Source organism: Phalacrocorax carbo, unplaced genomic scaffold (assembly GCF_963921805.1).
Source record: "Phalacrocorax carbo unplaced genomic scaffold, bPhaCar2.1 SCAFFOLD_357, whole genome shotgun sequence".
NCBI classification, from domain to species: Eukaryota; Metazoa; Chordata; class Aves; order Suliformes; family Phalacrocoracidae; genus Phalacrocorax; species Phalacrocorax carbo.
This window is the reverse complement of record NW_026990468.1, coordinates 1-20,136: the sequence shown is the minus strand read 5'-3', so window position 1 is coordinate 20,136 and position 20,136 is coordinate 1. Positions and strand designations below refer to the sequence as shown.

The following is a 20,136-nucleotide window of genomic DNA, read 5'->3' as shown; positions in this document are numbered from 1 at the left end:
CACCCCACGGCACCCCCACGGCACCCCATGGCACCCACGGCACCCCACGGCACCCCATGGCACCCCACGGCACCCAGCAGGCAGCCCAGCAGCCCCCCCGTCGCTCACGTCGTGGCCCGCGCTCAGCGCCCGCTCTGCACCCACAGCACCCCATGGCACCCCACGGCACCCCACGGCACCCCATGGCACCCCACGGCACCCCACGGCACCCCATGGCACCCCACGGCACCCAGCAGGCAGCCCAGCAGCCCCCCGTCGCTCACGTCGTGGCCCGCGCTCAGCGCCCGCTCTGCACCCACAGCACCCCATGGCACCCCACGGCACCCCATGGCACCCCATGGCACCCCACGGCACCCAGCAGGCAGCCCAGCAGCCCCCCGTCGCTCACGTCGTGGCCCGCGCTCAGCACACCGCTCTGCACCCACAGCACCCCATGGGCACCCCATGGCACCCCATGGCACCCCATGGCACCCCACGGCACCCCATGGCACCCCACGGCACCCAGCAGGCAGCCCAGCAGCCCCCCCGTCGCTCACGTCGTGGCCCGCGCTCAGCGCCCGCTCTGCACCCACAGCACCCCATGGCACCCCACGGCACCCATGGCGCCCCATGGCACCCATGGCACCCCATGGCACCCCATGGCACCCCACGGCACCCCCATGGCACCCCATGGCACCCCACGGCACCCCACGGCACCCAGCAGGCAGCCCAGCAGCCCCCCGTCGCTCACGTCGTGGCCCGCGCTCAGCGCCCGCTCTGCACCCACAGCACCCCATGGCACCCCCACGGCACCCCACGGCACCCAGCAGGCAGCCCAGCTGCCCCCCGTCGCTCACGTCGTGGCCCCGCGCTCAGCGCACCCGCTCTGCACCCACAGCACCCCATGGCACCCCACGGCGCCCGACGGCACCCCATGGCACCCCACGGCACCCCACAGCACCCAGCAGGCAGCCCAGCAGCCCCCCGTCGCTCACGTCGTGGCCCCGCGCTCAGCGCCCGCTCTGCACCCACAGCACCCCATGGCACCCCACGGCGCCCCACGGCACCCCATGGCACCCCACGGCACCCCACGGCACCCCACGGCGCCCCACGGCACCCAGTGTGACCCCATGGCACCCCATGGCACCCAGTGTGACCCCACGGCGCCCCACGGCACCCAGTGTGACCCCATGGCACCCCACGGCACCCCACGGCACCACCATGGCACCCAGCGTCACCCCACGGCACCCTGCGGCACCCCACGGCACCCCACGGCACCCAGCGTCACCCCAACGGCACCCAGTGTGACCCCATGGCACCCCACGGCACCCCATGGCACCCCACGGCACCCCCGCGGCACCCCACGGCACCCAGCGTCACCCCACGGCACCCCCGCGGCCACCCCACGGCACCCCACGGCACCCAGCGTCACCCCATGGCACCCCACAGCACCCCACGGCACCCAGCGTCACCCCACAGCACCCCGCGGCACCCAGCAGCACCCAGCGGCACCCAGCGGCACCCCGCGGCACCCAGCGGCACCCCATGGCACCCCACGGCACCCAGTGTGACCCCACGGCACCCAGCGTCACCCCACAGCACCCCACAGCACCCAGTGTCACCCCACAGCACCCCGCGGCACCCCACAGCACCCAGTGTCACCCCACGGCACCCCACGGCACCCAGCGTGTCACCCCACGGCACCCCACGGCACCCAGCGTCACCCCATGGCACCCAGTGTCACCCCACGGCACCCCATGGCACCCCGCGGCACCCCATGGCACCCCCTGTCACCCCACGGCACCCCGACCCCCACCCCCCCCCCACCCCAAACCTCCCGCCGCGCCCCGATCCCCCCCCGCGCCCCAAACCCCTCCACACCCTAAACCCACCCCCCACCCCCAAAACCCCCAGACACCCCAAATCCTCCCCCACCCCAAACCCCCCCAGTCCCCCCCCCCGCCCCCCCACACCCCCCTTGGGGGGTGCCCCCCCCCAGCACCCACCTTCGATGAGGCGCTGGGTGACGCGGAAGGCGGCGTCCAAGATCTCGGGGTGCTCCAGGTCGGGGCAGGCGTCCCCCAGCTGCGAGAAGACCTGGGCCAGGGCGCTGCCCCCCAGGCGGTGCCGCCCCGGGCTCAGCTGCACCCACAGCAGGGCTCCTGCGGCACCCCGAAATCCATGGGGGGGCGGCACCCCAAAGGCGCCCCAACACCCCCCGGGCTTCAGCCCACCGCCCAGGGCACCCCGAAACCCCTATGGGGCGGTGCTGGCTCCCCCAGGGCACCCCGAAAACCCCTATGGGGCGGTGCTGGCTCCCCCGGGGCACCCCAAACCCCTATGGGGCGGTGCTGGCTCCCTCAGGGCACCCCAAACCCCTATGGGGCGGTGCTGGGCCGCCCCCCCAGGGCACCCCAAAAACCCCCATGGGGCGGTGCTGGCTCCCCCAGGGCACCCCCAAATCCCTATGGGGCGGTGCTGGCTCCCCCAGGGCACCCCCAACCCCTATGGGGCGGTGCTGGCTCCCCCGGGGCACCCCAAAAACCCCTATGGGGCGGTGCTGGCTCCCTCGGGGCACCCCAAAAACCCCCATGGGGCGGTGCTGGCTCCCCCGGGGCACCCCAAACCCCTATGGGGCGGTGCTGGCTCCCCCGGGGCACCCCAAAACCCCTATGGGGCGGTGCTGGCTCCCCCGGGGCACCCCAAACCCCTATGGGGCGGTGCTGGCTCCCTCAGGGCACCCCCAAACCCCTATGGGGCGGTGCTGGCTCCCCCGGGGCACCCCAAACCCCTATGGGGCGGTGCTGGCTCCCTCAGGGCACCCCAAACCCCTATGGGGCGGTGCTGGCTCCCCCGGGGCACCCCAAACCCCTATGGGGTGGTGCTGGCCCCCCCGGGGCACCCCAAACCCCCTATGGGGCGGTGCTGGCTCCCTCAGGGCACCCCAAACCCCTATGGGGTGGTGCTGGCTCCCTCGGGGCACCCCAAAAACCCCTATGGGGCGGTGCTGGCTCCCCCAGGGCACCCCGAAAACCCCTATGGGGCGGTGCTGGCTCCCCCAGGGCACCCCAAAACCCCCTATGGGGCGGTGCTGGCTCCCCCAGGGCACCCCAAAACCCCTGTGGGGCGGTGCTGGCCTCCCTCAGGGCACCCTAAACCCCTATGGGGCGGTGCTGGCTCCCCCGGGGCACCCCAAACCCCTATGGGGCGGTGCTGGCCCCCTCAGGGCACCCCAAACCCCCTATGGGGCGGTGCTGGCCCCCTCGGGGCACCCCAAAACCCCTATGGGGCGGTGCTGGCTCCCCCGGGGCACCCCAAAACCCCTATGGGGCGGTGCTGGCCCCCCTCAGGGCACCCCAAACCCCTATGGGGCGGTGCTGGCCCCCTCGGGGCACCCCAAAACCCCTATGGGGCGGTGCTGGCCCCCCGGGGCACCCCAAACCCCCTATGGGGCGGTGCTGGCTCCCTCAGGGCACCCCCAAACCCCTATGGGGCGGTGCTGGCTCCCTCAGGGCACCCTAAACCCCTATGGGGCGGTGCTGGCTCCCTCAGGGCACCCCAAACCCCTATGGGGCGTTGCTGGCCCCCCCAGGGCACCCCAAACCCCTATGGGGCGGTGCTGGCTCCCCCAGGGCACCCCGAAAACCCCTATGGGGCGGTGCTGGCTCCCCCAGGGCACCCCAAACCCCTATGGGGCGGTGCTGGCTCCCTCAGGGCACCCCAAAACCCCTATGGGGCGGTGCTGGCTCCCTCGGGGCACCCCAAACCCCCATGGGGCGGTGCTGGCTCCCCCAGGGCACCCCAAACCCCTATGGGGCGGTGCTGGCTCCCCCGGGGCACCCCAAAACCCCTATGGGGCGGTGCTGGCTCCCTCAGGGCACCCCGAAACCCCTATGGGGCGGTGCCTGGCTCCCTCAGGGCACCCCAAACCCCCATGGGGCGGTGCTGGCTCCCTCAGGGCACCCCAAACCCCTATGGGGCGGTGCTGGCTCCCCCGGGGCACCCCGAAACCCCTATGGGGCGGTGCTGGCCCCCTCAGGGCACCCCCAAAACCCCTATGGGGCGGTGCTGGCTCCCCCGGGGCACCCCAAAACCCCTATGGGGCGGTGCTGGCTCCCTCAGGGCACCCCAAAACCCCTATGGGGCGGTGCTGGCTCCCCCGGGGCACCCCAAAACCCCTATGGGGCGGTGCTGGCCCCCTCAGGGCACCCCAAAACCCCTATGGGGCGGTGCTGGCTCCCCCGGGGCACCCCAAAACCCCTATGGGGCGGTGCTGGCCCCCTCAGGGCACCCCAAAACCCCTATGGGGCGGTGCTGGCCCCCTCAGGGCACCCCAAAACCCCTATGGGGCGGTGCTGGCTCCCTCAGGGCACCCCAAAAACCCCTATGGGGGCGGTGCTGGCCCCCCCGGGGCACCCCAAACCCCTATGGGGCGGTGCTGGCTCCCTCAGGGCACCCCAAACCCCTATGGGGCGGTGCTGGCTCCCCCGGGGCACCCCAAACCCCCTATGGGGCGGTGCTGGCTCCCTCAGGGCACCCCAAAACCCCTATGGGGCGGTGCTGGCTCCCTCAGGGCACCCCAAAACCCCTATGGGGCGGTGCTGGCTCCCTCAGGGCACCCCAAAACCCCTATGGGGCGGTGCTGGCTCCCTCAGGGCGCCCCAAAACCCCTATGGGGCGGTGCTGGCCCCCTCGGGGCACCCCAAAAACCCCTATGGGGCGGTGCTGGCCCCCTCGGGGCACCCCAAAAACCCCTATGGGGCGGTGCTGGCTCCCTCGGGGCACCCTAAACCCCTATGGGGCGGTGCTGGCTCCCCCAGGGCACCCCAAACCCCTATGGGGCGGTGCTGGCTCCCCCGGGGCACCCCAAACCCCTATGGGGCGGTGCTGGCCCCCTCAGGGCACCCCAAACCCCTATGGGGCGGTGCTGGCTCCCCCGGGGCACCCCAAACCCCTATGGGGCGGTGCTGGCCCCCTCAGGGCACCCCAAAACCCCTATGGGGCGGTGCTGGCTCCCTCAGGGCACCCCAAACCCCTATGGGGCGGTGCTGGCTCCCTCAGGGCACCCCAAAACCCCCTATGGGGCGGTGCTGGCTCCCCCAGGGCACCCCAAACCCCTATGGGGCGGTGCTGGCCCCCCCGGGGCACCCCAAACCCCTATGGGGCGGTGCTGGCTCCCCCAGGGCACCCCAAACCCCTATGGGGCGGTGCTGGCCCCCTCAGGGCACCCCAAACCCCTATGGGGTGGTGCTGGCTCCCTCAGGGCACCCCGAAACCCCTATGGGGCGGTGCTGGCTCCCCCAGGGCACCCCCAAACCCCTATGGGGCGGTGCTGGCTCCCCCAGGGCACCCCAAAACCCCCATGGGGCGGTGCTGGCTCCCTCAGGGCACCCCCAACCCCTATGGGGCGGTGCTGGCTCCCTCAGGGCGCCCCAAAACCCCTATGGGGCGGTGCTGGCTCCCCCGGGGCACCCCAAACCCCCATGGGGCGGTGCTGGCTCCCTCAGGGCACCCTAAACCCCTATGGGGCGGTGCTGGCTCCCCCGGGGCACCCCAAAACCCCTATGGGGCGGTGCTGGCTCCCCCGGGGCACCCCAAACCCCCATGGGGCGGTGCTGGCTCCCCCGGGGCACCCCAAACCCCCATGGGGCGGTGCTGGCTCCCTCAGGGCACCCCCAACCCCTATGGGGCGGTGCTGGCCCCCCCGGGGCACCCCAAACCCCTATGGGGCGGTGCTGGCTCCCTCAGGGCACCCCCAACCCCTATGGGGCGGTGCTGGCCCCCCCGGGGCACCCCAAACCCCCCGGGGTCACTGACCTTTGCCCCCCGGACACTTGAGGTCAGGGGTGACGGTGGCCGTGATGTCGGGGCAGACGGCGTAGGCCGAGACCACCAGGGTGCCTGGGTGGGGGTCAAGGGGGGTCACGGGGGGGTCACCAGGGGGCAGGGGGTCATGGGGGGCTTGGGGTGTCACCGTGGGGCGCCCGTGACGGCACCATGGTGGTGGCACCCTTGATGTCACCATGGTGGTGGCACCCATGGCATCACCATAGTGGCACCCATGACGTCACCATGGTGGCACCCGTGACATCACCATGGTGGTGGCACCCATGGCATCATCATAATGGCACCCATGATGTCACCATGGTGGCACCCATGACATCACCATGGTGGCACCCATGACGTCACCATAATGGCACCCATGACGTCACCATGGTGGCACCCATGATGTCACCATGGTGGTGGCACCCATGACATCACCATAGTGTCACCCATGATGTCACCATGGTGGCACCCATGACACCACCATGGTGGCACCCATGACACCACCATGGTGGCACCCATGATGTCACCATGGTGGCACCCATGACACCACCATGGTGGCACCCATGATGTCACCATGGTGGCACCCATGACGTCACCATAGTGTCACCCATGACACCACCATGGTGTCACCCATGACGTCACCATAGTGTCACCCATGACACCACCATAGTGGCACCCATGACATCACCATAGTGTCACCCATGACGTCACCATGGTGTCACTGGTGACCCGTGGTGGCACCACGTCCCGTCCTCCCAGCGGTGACACCCGTGGGTCCCTCCGACCCCGCTGCACCCCTGCCCCGCCCCCCCGTGCCCCGCCCCCCGCCCCGCCTTGTGCCCCGCCCCGCCCGTGCCCCTGCCCCGCCTTGTGCCCCGCCCCACCCCGCCCTGTGCCCCGCCCCCCATGCCCCCACCCTGCCCCGTGCCCTGCCCCCCCATTCCCCCGTGCCCCGCCCCGTGCCCCGCCCGCCCCGTGCCCCGCCCACCCCGTGCCCCGCCCCGCCCCGCCCCGCCCCGCCCCTCACCGGGCGCCAGGACGGTGTCGGTGCCGACGCGCGCGGCCATGCTGAGCGAGTCCTTGCCGCCGTCCACGGCCACGCCCAGGCGGTGCAGGAGCCCCACCAGCCCCTCGCAGGCCGCCAGCAGCGCCCCGCCCTCCGGCCCCGCCTTCCCCCCCCACATCCAGTTCCCCGAGCACTTCACGTCCTGCCGGCCCGGCCACGGGGACACACGGACACGGGACACACGGACACGGGGACACACGGGGACACACGGGGACACACGGGGACACACGGACACGGGGACACACGGGGACACACGGGGACACACGGACACGGGGACACACGGGGACACACGGGGACACACGGGGACACACGGACACGGGACACACGGACACGGGGACACACGGGGACACACGGGGACACACGGACACGGGACACACGGACACGGGGACACACGGACACGGGGACACACGGACACGGGACACACGGACACGGGACACACGGACACGGGGACACGGGGACACACGGACACGGGACACACGGACACGGGGACACACGGGGACACACGGACACGGGGACACACGGACACGGGACACACGGACACGGGGACACACGGACATGGGGACACACGGACACGGGGACACGGGGACACACGGGGACACACGGACACGGGGACACACGGGGACACACGGACACGGGACACACGGACACGGGGACACGGGACACGGGGACACGGGGACACACGGACACGGGGACACACGGACACGGGGACACACGGGGACACACGGCCACGGGGACACACGGACACGGGGACACACGGACACGGGGACACGGGGACACGGGGACACACGGACACGGGGACACACGGACACGGGGACACACGGGGACACACGGACACGGGGACACACGGACACGGGGACACACGGACACGGGACACACGGGGACACACGGGGACACACGGGGACACACGGACACGGGACACACGGGGACACACGGGGACACACGGAGACACACGGGGACACACGGGGACACACGGGGACACACGGGGACACACGGACACGGGACACACGGGGACACACGGGGACACACGGGGACACACGGGGACACACGGAGACACACGGGACACGGGGACACACGGGGACACACGGGGACACACGGGGACACGGGGACACACGGGGACACACGGGGACACACGGGGACACGGGGACACGGGGACACACGGGGACACACGGGGACACACGGACACGGGGACACACGGACACGGGGACACACGGGGACACACGGACACGGGGACACACAGACACGGGGACACACGGGGACACACGGACACGGGACACACGGGGACACACGGGGACACACGGGGACACACGGGGACACACGGGGACACACGGACACGGGGACACACGGACACGGGGACACACGGACACGGGACACACGGGGACACACGGGGACACACGGACACGGGGACACACGGACACGGGGACACACGGACACGGGACACACGGGGACACACGGGGACACACGGACACGGGGACACACGGACACGGGGACACACGGGGACACACGGACACGGGACACACGGGGACACACGGACATGGGGACACACGGACACGGGGACACACAGACACGGGGACAGACACGGGGACACACGGGGACACACGGGGACACACGGGGACACACGGACACGGGGACACACGGACACGGGGACACACGGACACGGGGACACACGGGGACACACGGACACGGGACACACGGGGACACACGGACATGGGGACACACGGACACGGGGACACACAGACACGGGGACAGACACGGGGACACACGGGGACACACGGGGACACACGGGGACACACGGGGACACACGGACACGGGGACACACGGGGACACACGGGGACACACGGGGACACACGGAGACACACGGGGACACGGGGACACACGGACACGGGGACACACGGACACGGGACACACGGGGACACACGGGGACACACGGGGACACACGGAGACACACGGGGACACGGGGACACACGGACACGGGGACACACGGACACGGGGACACACGGACACGGGGACACACGGGGACACACGGGGACACACGGAGACACACGGGGACACGGGGACACACGGGGACACACGGGGACACACGGGGACACACGGGGACACACGGACACGGGGACACACGGACACGGGGACACACGGGGACACACGGACACGGGGACACACAGACACGGGGACACACGGGGACACACGGACACGGGACACACGGGGACACACGGGGACACACGGGGACACACGGGGACACACGGACACGGGGACACACGGACACGGGGACACACGGACACGGGACACACGGGGACACACGGGGACACACGGACACGGGGACACACGGACACGGGGACACACGGGGACACACGGACACGGGACACACGGGGACACACGGACATGGGGACACACGGGGACACACGGACACGGGACACACGGGGACACACGGACATGGGGACACACGGACACGGGGACACACGGGGACACACGGACACGGGGACACACGGACACGGGGACACACGGGGACACACGGACACGGGACACACGGGGACACACGGACATGGGGACACACGGACACGGGGACACACAGACACGGGGACAGACACGGGGACACACGGGGACACACGGGGACACACGGGGACACACGGGGACACACGGACACGGGGACACACGGACACACGGGGACACACGGACACGGGGACAGACACAGGGACACACGGGGACACACGGACACACAGAAGGACACGGGGGGGGGCACAGGTCAGAGCCGCCGCATGTCCCAGCCCCTCCTGCCCCCCCCGGCCCCCCCGCGCTGTCCCCGGGGAGCCCCCAGCCCCCCCACCTCCCGCCCCACACGTCCCCCCACAGCCGCGTCAGCCCCCCACGGCCACCCCACGGCCACCCCACGGCCACCCCACAGCCCCGCCGCAGTGCCAGCCCCCCCCAGCCCCGTGTCACCCGCCCCATGGCCACCCCACGGCCACCCCATGGCCCTGCCGCAGTGCCAGCCCCCCAGCCCCGTGTCACCCACCCCATGGCCACCCCACGGCCCCGCCGCAGTGCCAGCCCCCCAGCCCCGTGTCACCCACCCCACGGCCACCCCACGGCCGCCCCACGGCCCCGCCGCAGTGCCAGCCCCCCAGCCCCGTGTCACCCACCCCATGGCCACCCCACGGCCCCGCCGCAGTGCCAGCCCCCCAGCCCCGTGTCACCCACCCCATGGCCACCCCACGGCCCCGCCGCAGTGCCAGCCCCCCCAGCCCCGTGTCACCCACCCCACGGCCACCCCACGGCCCCGCCGCAGTGCCAGCCCCCCAGCCCCGTGTCACCCACCCCACGGCCACCCCACGGCCGCCCCACGGCCCCGCCGCAGTGCCAGCCCCCCCAGCCCCGTGTCACCCACCCCACGGCCACCCCACGGCCCCGCTGCAGTGCCAGCCCCCCCAGCCCCGTGTCACCCGCCCCACGGCCACCCCACGGCCCCGCCGCAGTGCCAGCCCCCCCAGCCCCGTGTCACCCGCCCCACGGCCCCGCCGCAGTGCCAGCCCCCCCAGCCCCGTGTCACCCGCCCCACGGCCCCGCCGCGGTGCCAGCCCCCACAGCCCCATGTCACCCACCCCACAGCCACCCCACAGCCACCCCAGAGCCACCCCACGGCCCCGCCGCAGTGCCAGCCCCCCATCCCCGTGTCACCCGCCCCACGGCCGCCCCACGGCGCCGCGGCGGGGGGCCGGTACTCACGCGGAGGTCGGTGACGCGCGCGAAGACGAGGTTGGTGAGCGCCTCGGCCAGGGCCAGGCGGGCGCCGGCGGCCGGATCCAGCAGCCCCTTGAGCGGCTGCTCCCCCAGCGCCGTGGCCGCCCCCACCGTGTCGAAGTGGGACAGGGCCACCACGGCCACGTCGGCCAGCGGCGTGTGCAGCGGCCCCACGCACTGCTGCTGCGCCACCAGCCCCGTCACCGAGCGGTCCACCTGCGCCCCACATCGCCCCCCAGCCGGGGGGGACAGCGGCGTCAGGCTGGGGGGGCTGCGGGGATCGGGGGGGGGGCGGGGGTTGGGGTTTGGGGACATGGGGGGGGTTGGGGACATGGGGGGGGTTGGGGAAATGGGGGGGGTTGGGGAAATGGGGGGGTTGGGGACATGGGGGGGGTTGGGGACATGGGGGGGGTTGGGGACATGGGGGGGTTGGGGACATGGGGGGGGTTGGGGACATGGGGGGGTTGGGGACATGGGGGGGCTGGGGACATGGGGGGGGTTGGGGACATGGGGGGGTTGGGGACATGGGGGGGGTTGGGGACATGGGGGGGTTGGGGACATGGGGGGGGTTGGGGACATGGGGGGGTTGGGGACATGGGGGGGGTCGGGGACATGGGGGGGGTTGGGGAGATGGAGGGGGGTTGGGGACATGGGGGGGGTTGGGGACATGGAGGGAGTTGGGGAGATGGAGGGGGTTGGGGACATGGAGGGGTTGGGGACATGGGGGGAGTTGGGGAGATGGGGGGGTTGGGGACATGGGGGGGGTTGGGGACATGGAGGGGGTTGGGGACATGGAGGGGTTGGGGACATGGGGGGAGTTGGGGAGATGGGGGGGTTGGGGACATGGGGGGGGTTGGGGACATGGGGGGGTTGGGGACATGGGGGGGCTGGGGACATGGGGGGGGTTGGGGACATGGGGGGGTTGGGGACATGGGGGGGGTTGGGGACGTGGGGGGGGTTGGGGACATGGGGGGGGTTGGGGACATGGGGGGGTTGGGGACGTGGGGGGGGTTGGGGACATGGGGGGGTTGGGGACATGGGGGGGGTCGGGGACATGGGGGGGGTTGGGGAGATGGAGGGGGGTTGGGGACATGGGGGGGGTTGGGGACATGGGGGGGGTTGGGGACATGGGGGGGTTGGGGACATGGAGGGGGTTGGGGAGATGGAGGGGGGTTGGGGACATGGGGGGGGTTGGGGACATGGAGGGAGTTGGGGAGATGGAGGGGGTTGGGGACATGGAGGGGTTGGGGACATGGGGGGAGTTGGGGAGATGGGGGGGTTGGGGACATGGGGGGGGTTGGGGACATGGAGGGGGTTGGGGACATGGAGGGGTTGGGGACATGGGGGGAGTTGGGGAGATGGGGGGGGTTGGGGACATGGGGGGGTTGGGGACATGGGGGGGCTGGGGACATGGGGGGGGTTGGGGACATGGGGGGGTTGGGGACATGGGGGGGTTGGGGACATGGGGGGGGTTGGGGACATGGGGGGGTTGGGGACATGGGGGGGCTGGGGACATGGGGGGGGTTGGGGACATGGGGGGGTTGGGGACATGGGGGGGGTTGGGGACGTGGGGGGGGTTGGGGACATGGGGGGGGTTGGGGACATGGGGGGGTTGGGGACGTGGGGGGGGTTGGGGACATGGGGGGGTTGGGGACATGGGGGGGGTCGGGGACATGGGGGGGGTTGGGGACATGGGGGGGTTGGGGACATGGAGGGGGTTGGGGAGATGGAGGGGGGTTGGGGACATGGGGGGGGTTGGGGACATGGAGGGAGTTGGGGAGATGGAGGGGGTTGGGGACATGGGGGGGGTTGGGGACATGGGGGGGTTGGGGACATGGGGGGGTTGGGGACATGGAGGGGGTTGGGGAGATGGAGGGGGGTTGGGGACATGGGGGGGGTTGGGGACATGGAGGGAGTTGGGGAGATGGAGGGGGTTGGGGACATGGGGGGGGTTGGGGACATGGAGGGGGTTGGGGAGATGGAGGGGGTTGGGGACATGGGGGGGTTGGGGACATGGGGGGGGTTGGGGACATGGGGGGGGTTGGGGACATGGAGGGAGTTGGGGAGATGGAGGGGGTTGGGGACATGGGGGGGGTTGGGGACATGGAGGGGGGTTGGGGACATGGAGGGGGTTGGGGAGATGGAGGGGGGTTGGGGACATGGGGGGGTTTGGGGACATGGGGGGGGTTGGGGACATGGGGGGGTTTGGGGACATGGGGGGGGTTGGGGACATGGGGGGGTTTGGGGACATGGGGGGGGTTGGGGACATGGGGGGGTTTGGGGACATGGGGGGGGTTGGGGACATGGGGGGGTTTGGGGACATGGGGGGGTTGGGGACATGGTGGGGTTGGGGAGATGGAGGGGGTTGGGGACATGGGGGGGTTGGGGAGATGGAGGGGTTGGGGACATGGGGGGGGTTGGGGACATGGGGGGGTTGGGGAGATGGGGGGGGTTGGGGACATGGGGGGGTTGGGGAGATGGGGGGGGTTGGGGACATGGTGGGGTTGGGGACATGGGGGGGCTGTGGGGGGCTGCAGGGGGACACGGTGGGGCGCAGGGGGCCCCGGGGGGGCGCGGGGCGCCATGGGGTGCCGTGGGGGTCCCGGGGGGGCCCTGGGGAGGTGCAGGGGGGCACGGGGTGCCATGGGGCGCCATGGGGTGCCGTGGGGGTCCCGGGGGGGCCCTGGGGAGGTGCAGGGGGGCACGGGGTGCCATGGGGTGCCATGGGGGGCCCGGGGGGGCCCCGGTGGGGCGCGGGGCGCCATGGGGTGCCGTGGGGGACCCGGGGGGGGCGCGGGGTGCCATGGGGTGCCGTGGGGGTCCCGGGGGGGCCCTGGGGAGGTGCAGGGGGGCACGGGGTGCCGTGGGGTGCCATGGGGTGCCATGGGGCGCCATGGTGGTGCCATGGGGTGCCGTGGGGGTCCCGGGGGGGCACGGGGGGGCACGGGGTGCCATGGGGTGCCATGGGGTGCCATGGGGGTCCCGGGGGGGCCCTGGGGAGGTGCAGGGGGGGCGCGGGGGGGGCCATGGGGTGCCGTGGGGGTCCCGGGGGGGCCCTGGGGAGGTGCAGGGGGGCGCGGGGGGCCATGGGGTGCCGTGGGGGTCCCGGGGGGGCCCTGGGGAGGTGCAGGGGGGCACGGTGGTGCCATGGGGTGCCATGGGGGGCCCGGGGGGGCCCCGGTGGGGCGCGGGGCGCCATGGGGTGCCGTGGGGCGCCATGGGGCGCCATGGGGTGCCGTGGGGGTCCCGGGGGGCCCGGGGGGCGCGGGGGGGCACGGGGTGCCATGGGGCGCCATGGGGTTGCCGTGGGGTGCCATGGGGTGCCGTGGGGGTCCCGGGGGGCCCGGGGGGCGCGGGTACCTTGTTGGTGAGGTAGCGCTTGCTGGCCACGGCCGGGAGCCGCAGGACCCGCTCCAGCGCCTGCCGCACCGTCAGCGCGGGGGGCAGCGCCAGGGGGCGCAGGGTGGGGGGCACCCGCTGCAGCACGAACTCCTGGGGGCGGGGGGCTCCGTCAGCATCGCGGGGGTCCCCACTGGGTGGCCTCGGGGGGGTCCCCATCATCACGGGGGTCCCCATCCCCATTGGGTGGCTTCTTGGGGGTCCCCATCATCACGGGGGTCCCCATCCCCACTGGGTGGCCTCTTGGGGGTCCCCATCATCATGGGGGTCCCCATCCCCACTGGGTGGCCTCTTGGGGGTCCCCACCATCATGGGGGTCCCTATTCCCAACTGGGGGGTCCCCATCATCACGGGGGTCCCCATCCCCACTGGGTGGCCTCTTGGGGGTCCCCATCCCCACGGGGGTCCCCATCCCCACTGGGTGGCCTCTTGGGGGTCCCCATCATCACGGGGGTCCCCATCCCCACTGGGTGGCCTCTTGGGGGTCCCCATCATCATGGGGGTCCCCATCCCCATTGGGTGGCCTCTTGGGGGTCCCCATCATCACGGGGGTCCCCATCGCCACTGGGTGGCCTCTTGGGGGTCCCCATCGTCACGGGGGTCCCCATCCCAACTGGGTGGCCTCTTGGGGGTCCCCATCATCACGGGGGTCCCCATCCCCATTGGGTGGCCTCTTGGGGGGTCCCCATCGTCACGGGGGTCCCCATCCCCATTGGGTGGCTTCTTGGGGGTCCCCATCCCCATTGGGTGGCCTCTTGGGGGTCCCCATCATCACGGGGGTCCCCATCCCCACTGGGTGGCCTCCTGGGGGGGTGCCCACCACCATGGGTGTCCCCATTCCCAACTGGGAGGGGGGGTCCCCAACGCCCCAGGGGTGCCCCTCAGGTCCCAGCCCCATGGGTGGCCGCAGCGGGGTCCCCCCAGGGGTGCCCCCACCCCCGCCCCCCCTCACCTTGCGGGGCATCTTGCCCAGCACCCACTCGAGCTCCAGGTTGACGGGGGTGGGCAGCCCCTCGTGGGACCCCCCCTCGGGCACGGGCGCCTCCAGGTCATCCACCAGCACGATCTGGGGGGGGGGGGGGTCAGCAGGGCCCCCAGAGGCACCCCGGGGACCTCCCTGTGCCCCCCTGTCCCGGTGCCCTGGTGCCACGGCCCATCGGCCCCCATGGTGTCCCCATGTCCCCCTGTCCCCATGGTGTCCCCATGTCCCCCTGTCCCCATGGTGTCCCCCTGTCCCCCTGTCCCCCCCTGTCCCCATGTCCCCATGTCCCCCTGTCCCCATGGTGTCCCCCTGTCCCCATGTCCCCCTGTCCCCCTGTCCCCCTGTCCCCCTGTCCCCCTGTCCCCATGTCCCCATGTCCCCCTGTCCCCCTGTCCCCGTGTCCCCATGTCCCCCTGTCCCCGTGTCCCTCTGTCCCCATGTCCCCCTGTCCCCCTGTCCCCCTGTCCCCCTGTCCCCCTGTCCCCATGTCCCCATGTCCCCCTGTCCCCGTGTCCCTCTGTCCCCATGTCCCCATGTCCCCCTGTCCCCATGGTGTCCCCCTGTCCCCATGTCCCCATGTCCCCCTGTCCCCATGTCCCCCTGTCCCCCTGTCCCCATGTCCCCATGTCCCCCCATGTCCCCCTGTCCCCATGTCCCCATGTCCCCCTGTCCCCGTGTCCCTCTGTCCCCCTGTCCCCCTGTCCCCCTGTCCCCCTGTCCCCATGGTGTCCCCCTGTCCCCCTGTCCCCATGTCCCCATGTCCCCCTGTCCCCGTGTCCCTCTGTCCCCCTGTCCCCGTGTCCCTCTGTCCCCATGTCCCCCTGTCCCCCTGTCCCCCTGTCCCCATGTCCCCCTGTCCCCATGTCCCTCTGTCCCCCTGTCCCCCTGTCTCCCTGTCCCCATGTCCCTCTGTCCCCATGTCCCCCTGTCCCCGTGTCCCTCTGTCCCCCTGTCCCCATGTCCCTCTGTCCCCCTGTCCCCCTGTCCCCATGTCCCCCTGTCCCCATGTCCCCCTGTCCCCATGTCCCTCTGTCCCCCTGTCCCCCTGTCCCCATGTCCCCCTGTCCCCATGTCCCCCTGTCCCCATGTCCCCATGTCCCCATGTCCCCCTGTCCCCCTGTCCCCATGTCCCCATGTCCCCCTGTCCCCATGTCCCCCTGTCCCCATGTCCCCCTGTCCCCATGTCCCCATGTCCCCCTGTCCCCCTGTCCCCCTGTCCCCCTGTCCCCCTGTCCCCATGTCCCTCTGTCCCCCTGTCCCCATGTCCCTCTGTCCCCCTGTCCCCCCATGTCCCCCTGTCCCCATGTCCCCCTGTCCCCCTGTCCCCATGTCCCCCTGTCCCCGTGTCCCTCTGTCCCCCTGTCCCCGTGTCCCTCTGTCCCCCGTCCCCCTGTCCCCCTGTCCCCGTGTCCCTCTGTCCCCCGTCCCCCTGTCCCCAAATCCCCCTGTCCCCATGTCCCCCTGTCCCCATGTCCCTCTGTCCCCCTGTCCCCCTGTCCCCATGTCCCCCTGTCCCCATGTCCCACTGTCCCCATGTCCCCATGTCCCCCTGTCCCCCTGTCCCCATGTCCCCCTGTCCCCCTGTCCCCCTGTCCCCCTGTCCCCATGTCCCCCTGTCCCCCTGTCCCCCTGTCCCCCTGTCCCCATGTCCCCATGTCCCCCTGTCCCCATGTCCCCCTGTCCCCCTGTCCCCCTGTCCCCATGTCCCCCTGTCCCCATGTCCCCCTGTCCCCCTGTCCCCCTGTCCCCCTGTCCCCATGTCCCCCTGTCCCCATGTCCCCCTGTCCCCATGTCCCTCTGTCCCCCTGTCCCCATGTCCCTCTGTCCCCATGTCCCCATGTCCCCATGTCCCCCTGTCCCCCTGTCCCCCTGTCCCCATGTCCCTCTGTCCCCCTGTCCCCCTGTCCCCCTGTCCCCCTGTCCCCCTGTCCCCATGTCCCCCTGTCCCCCTGTCCCCATGTCCCCCTGTCCCCATGTCCCTCTGTCCCCCTGTCCCCATGTCCCTCTGTCCCCCTGTCCCCCTGTCCCCCTGTCCCCCATGTCCTCCTGTCCCCCTGTCCCCATGTCCCCCTGTCCCCCTGTCCCCCTGTCCCCATGTCCCTCTGTCCCCCTGTCCCCATGTCCCTCTGTCCCATGTCCCCATGTCCCCATGTCCCCTGTCCCCCTGTCCCCCTGTCCCCATGTCCCTCTGTCCCCCTGTCCCCCTGTCCCCCTGTCCCCCTGTCCCCCTGTCCCCATGTCCCCCTGTCCCCCTGTCCCCATGTCCCCCTGTCCCCATGTCCCCTCTGTCCCCCTGTCCCCATGTCCCTCTGTCCCCCTGTCCCCATGTCCCCATGTCCCCATGTCCCTCTGTCCCCCTGTCCCCATGTCCCCCTGTCCCCATGTCCCCATGTCCCCCTGTCCCCCTGTCCCCATGTCCCCCTGTCCCCATGTCCCCATGTCCCCCTGTCCCCCTGTCCCCATGTCCCCCTGTCCCATGTCCCCATGTCCCTCTGTCCCCCTGTCCCCATGTCCCCCTGTCCCCCTGTCCCCATGTCCCCTGTCCCATGTCCCCCCGTCCCCCTGTCCCCATGTCCCCCCGTCCCCCTGTCCCCATGTCCCCCTGTCCCCCTGTCCCCGTGTCCCCATGTCCCCCTGTCCCCATGTCCCCATGTCCCCATGTCCCCATGTCCCCCTGTCCCCCTGTCCCCCTGTCCCCATGTCCCTCTGTCCCCCTGTCCCCCTGTCCCCCTGTCCCCCTGTCCCCATGTCCCCATGTCCCTCTGTCCCCCTGTCCCCATGTCCCCCTGTCCCCCTGTCCCCATGTCCCCCTGTCCCCATGTCCCCCCGTCCCCCTGTCCCCATGTCCCCCGTCCCCCTGTCCCCATGTCCCCCTGTCCCCCTGTCCCCGTGTCCCCCTGTCCCATGTCCCCATGTCCCCATGTCCCCATGTCCCCCTGTCCCCCTGTCCCCCTGTCCCCATGTCCCCCTGTCCCCATGTCCCCCCGTCCCCCTGTCCCCATGTCCCCCCGTCCCCCTGTCCCCATGTCCCCCTGTCCCCATGTCCCTCTGTCCCCCTGTCCCCCTGTCCCCCTGTCCCCCTGTCCCCATGTCCCCCTGTCCCCATGTCCCCCTGTCCCCATGTCCCCATGTCCCCATGGTGTCCCCATGTCCCCCTGTCCCCATGGTGTCCCCCTGTCCCCATGTCCCCGTGTCCCCTGTCCCCTGTCCCCCTGTCCCTCTGTCCCCCTGTCCCCATGTCCCTCTGTCCCCCTGTCCCCATGTCCCCCTGTCCCCATGTCCCTCTGTCCCCCTGTCCCCATGTCCCTCTGTCCCCCTGTCCCCCTGTCCCCATGGTGTCCCCATGTCCCCCTGTCCCCATGGTGTCCCCCTGTCCCCATGTCCCCGTGTCCCCCTGTCCCCCTGTCCCCCTGTCCCTCTGTCCCCCTGTCCCCATGTCCCTCTCTGTCCCCCTGTCCCCATGTCCCCCTGTCCCCATGTCCCTCTGTCCCCCTGTCCCCCTGTCCCCCTGTCCCCCCATGTCCCCCTGTCCCCATGGTGTCCCCCTGTCCCCATGTCCCCGTGTCCCCCTGTCCCCCTGTCCCCCTGTCCCCATGTCCCTCTGTCCCCCTGTCCCCATGTCCCCCTGTCCCCGTGTCCCCCTGTCCCCCTGTCCCCATGTCCCCATGTCCCCCTGTCCCCATGTCCCCCTGTCCCTCTGTCCCCCTGTCCCCCTGTCCCCCTGTCCCTCTGTCCCCCTGTCCCCCTGTCCCCCTGTCCCCCGTCCCCTGTCCCATGTCCCCCGTCCCCCTGTCCCCATGTCCCCATGTCCCCATGTCCCCCTGTCCCCATGTCCCCCTGTCCCCCTGTCCCCCTGTCCCCATGTCCCCCTGTCCCCCTGTCCCCCTGTCCCCCTGTCCCCCTGTCCCCATGTCCCCCTGTCCCCATGTCCCCTTGTCCCCCTGTCCCCATGTCCCCCTGTCCCCATGTCCCCATGTCCCCCTGTCCCCCTGTCCCCCTGTCCCCATGTCCCCCTGTCCCCATGTCCCCCTGTCCCCCTGTCCCCATGTCCCCATGTCCCCTGTCCCCATGTCCCCCTGTCCCTCTGTCCCCCCTGTCCCCCTGTCCCCCTGTCCCCCCGTCCCCCTGTCCCCATGTCCCCGTCCCCTGTCCCCATGTCCCCATGTCCCCATGTCCCCCTGTCCCCATGTCCCCCTGTCCCCCTGTCCCCCTGTCCCCATGTCCCCCTGTCCCCATGTCCCCCTGTCCCCCTGTCCCCCTGTCCCCCTGTCCCCATGTCCCCCTGTCCCCATGTCCCCTTGTCCCCCTGTCCCCATGTCCCCCTGTCCCCATGTCCCCATGTCCCCCCTGTCCCCCTGTCCCCCTGTCCCCATGTCCCCCTGTCCCCATGTCCCCATGTCCCCCTGTCCCCCTGTCCCCCTGTCCCCATGTCCCCCTGTCCCCATGTCCCCTTGTCCCCCTGTCCCCATGTCCCCCTGTCCCCATGTCCCCCTGTCCCCTTGTCCCCCTGTCCCCATGTCCCCCTGTCCCCATGTCCCCCTGTCCCCCTTGTCCCCCTGTCCCCATGTCCCCCTGTCCCCATGTCCCCCTGTCCCCATGTCCCCCTGTCCCCTGTCCCCCTGTCCCCATGTCCCCATGTCCCCCTGTCCCCATGTCCCCCTGTCCCCTGTCCCCCTGTCCCCATGTCCCCATGTCCCCCTGTCCCCATGTCCCCCCTGTCCCCATGTCCCCCTGTCCCCCTGTCCCCCTGTCCCCTTGTCCCCCTGTCCCCATGTCCCCCTGTCCCCCTGTCCCCATGTCCCCATGTCCCCCTGTCCCCCTGTCCCCCTGTCCCCGCGGCCCTGTGGTGTCCCCCCATGTACCCCCATCCCTCGTCCCACATCCCCACAGTGCCCCCCTGCTGTTCCCACATCCCATGTCCCCACACCCCAGGTCCCACGGCCCCACGGCGTCCCCCCACATCCCGGCATCCCTACATCCCACCTCCCCATGCCCCCGCTGCCCCCCACACCCCGCGCCCCCCACGCCCCCCGCGCCCCCCATGCACCCCCCGGCCCCCCACAGACCCCCGTGCCCTCCAGGTACCCTTGCCCCCACATCCCCTGCTCCCCCTGTGCCCCCCACTGCCCCCCGTGGCCCCCTGGCCTCCCAC

The 20,136-nt window shown here is 72.1% G+C and overlaps 1 protein-coding gene across 1 annotated transcript; it reads right to left on the bottom strand.

Annotated features, from left to right (window-relative positions):
- Positions 1 to 696: 696 nt before the first annotated feature.
- Positions 697 to 15,119, bottom strand: LOC135311247 (phosphoribosylformylglycinamidine synthase-like; the record flags this gene model as incomplete). The annotated part of the gene is made up of 7 exons (XM_064440375.1): positions 697 to 756; positions 1,986 to 2,141; positions 5,797 to 5,880; positions 6,833 to 7,013; positions 10,589 to 10,819; positions 13,964 to 14,095; positions 14,955 to 15,119. Coding segments are annotated over 7 exons (1,009 nt in total), but the record flags the coding sequence as incomplete, so codon positions are not given.
- Between the last annotated feature and the right edge of the window lie 5,017 nt (positions 15,120 to 20,136).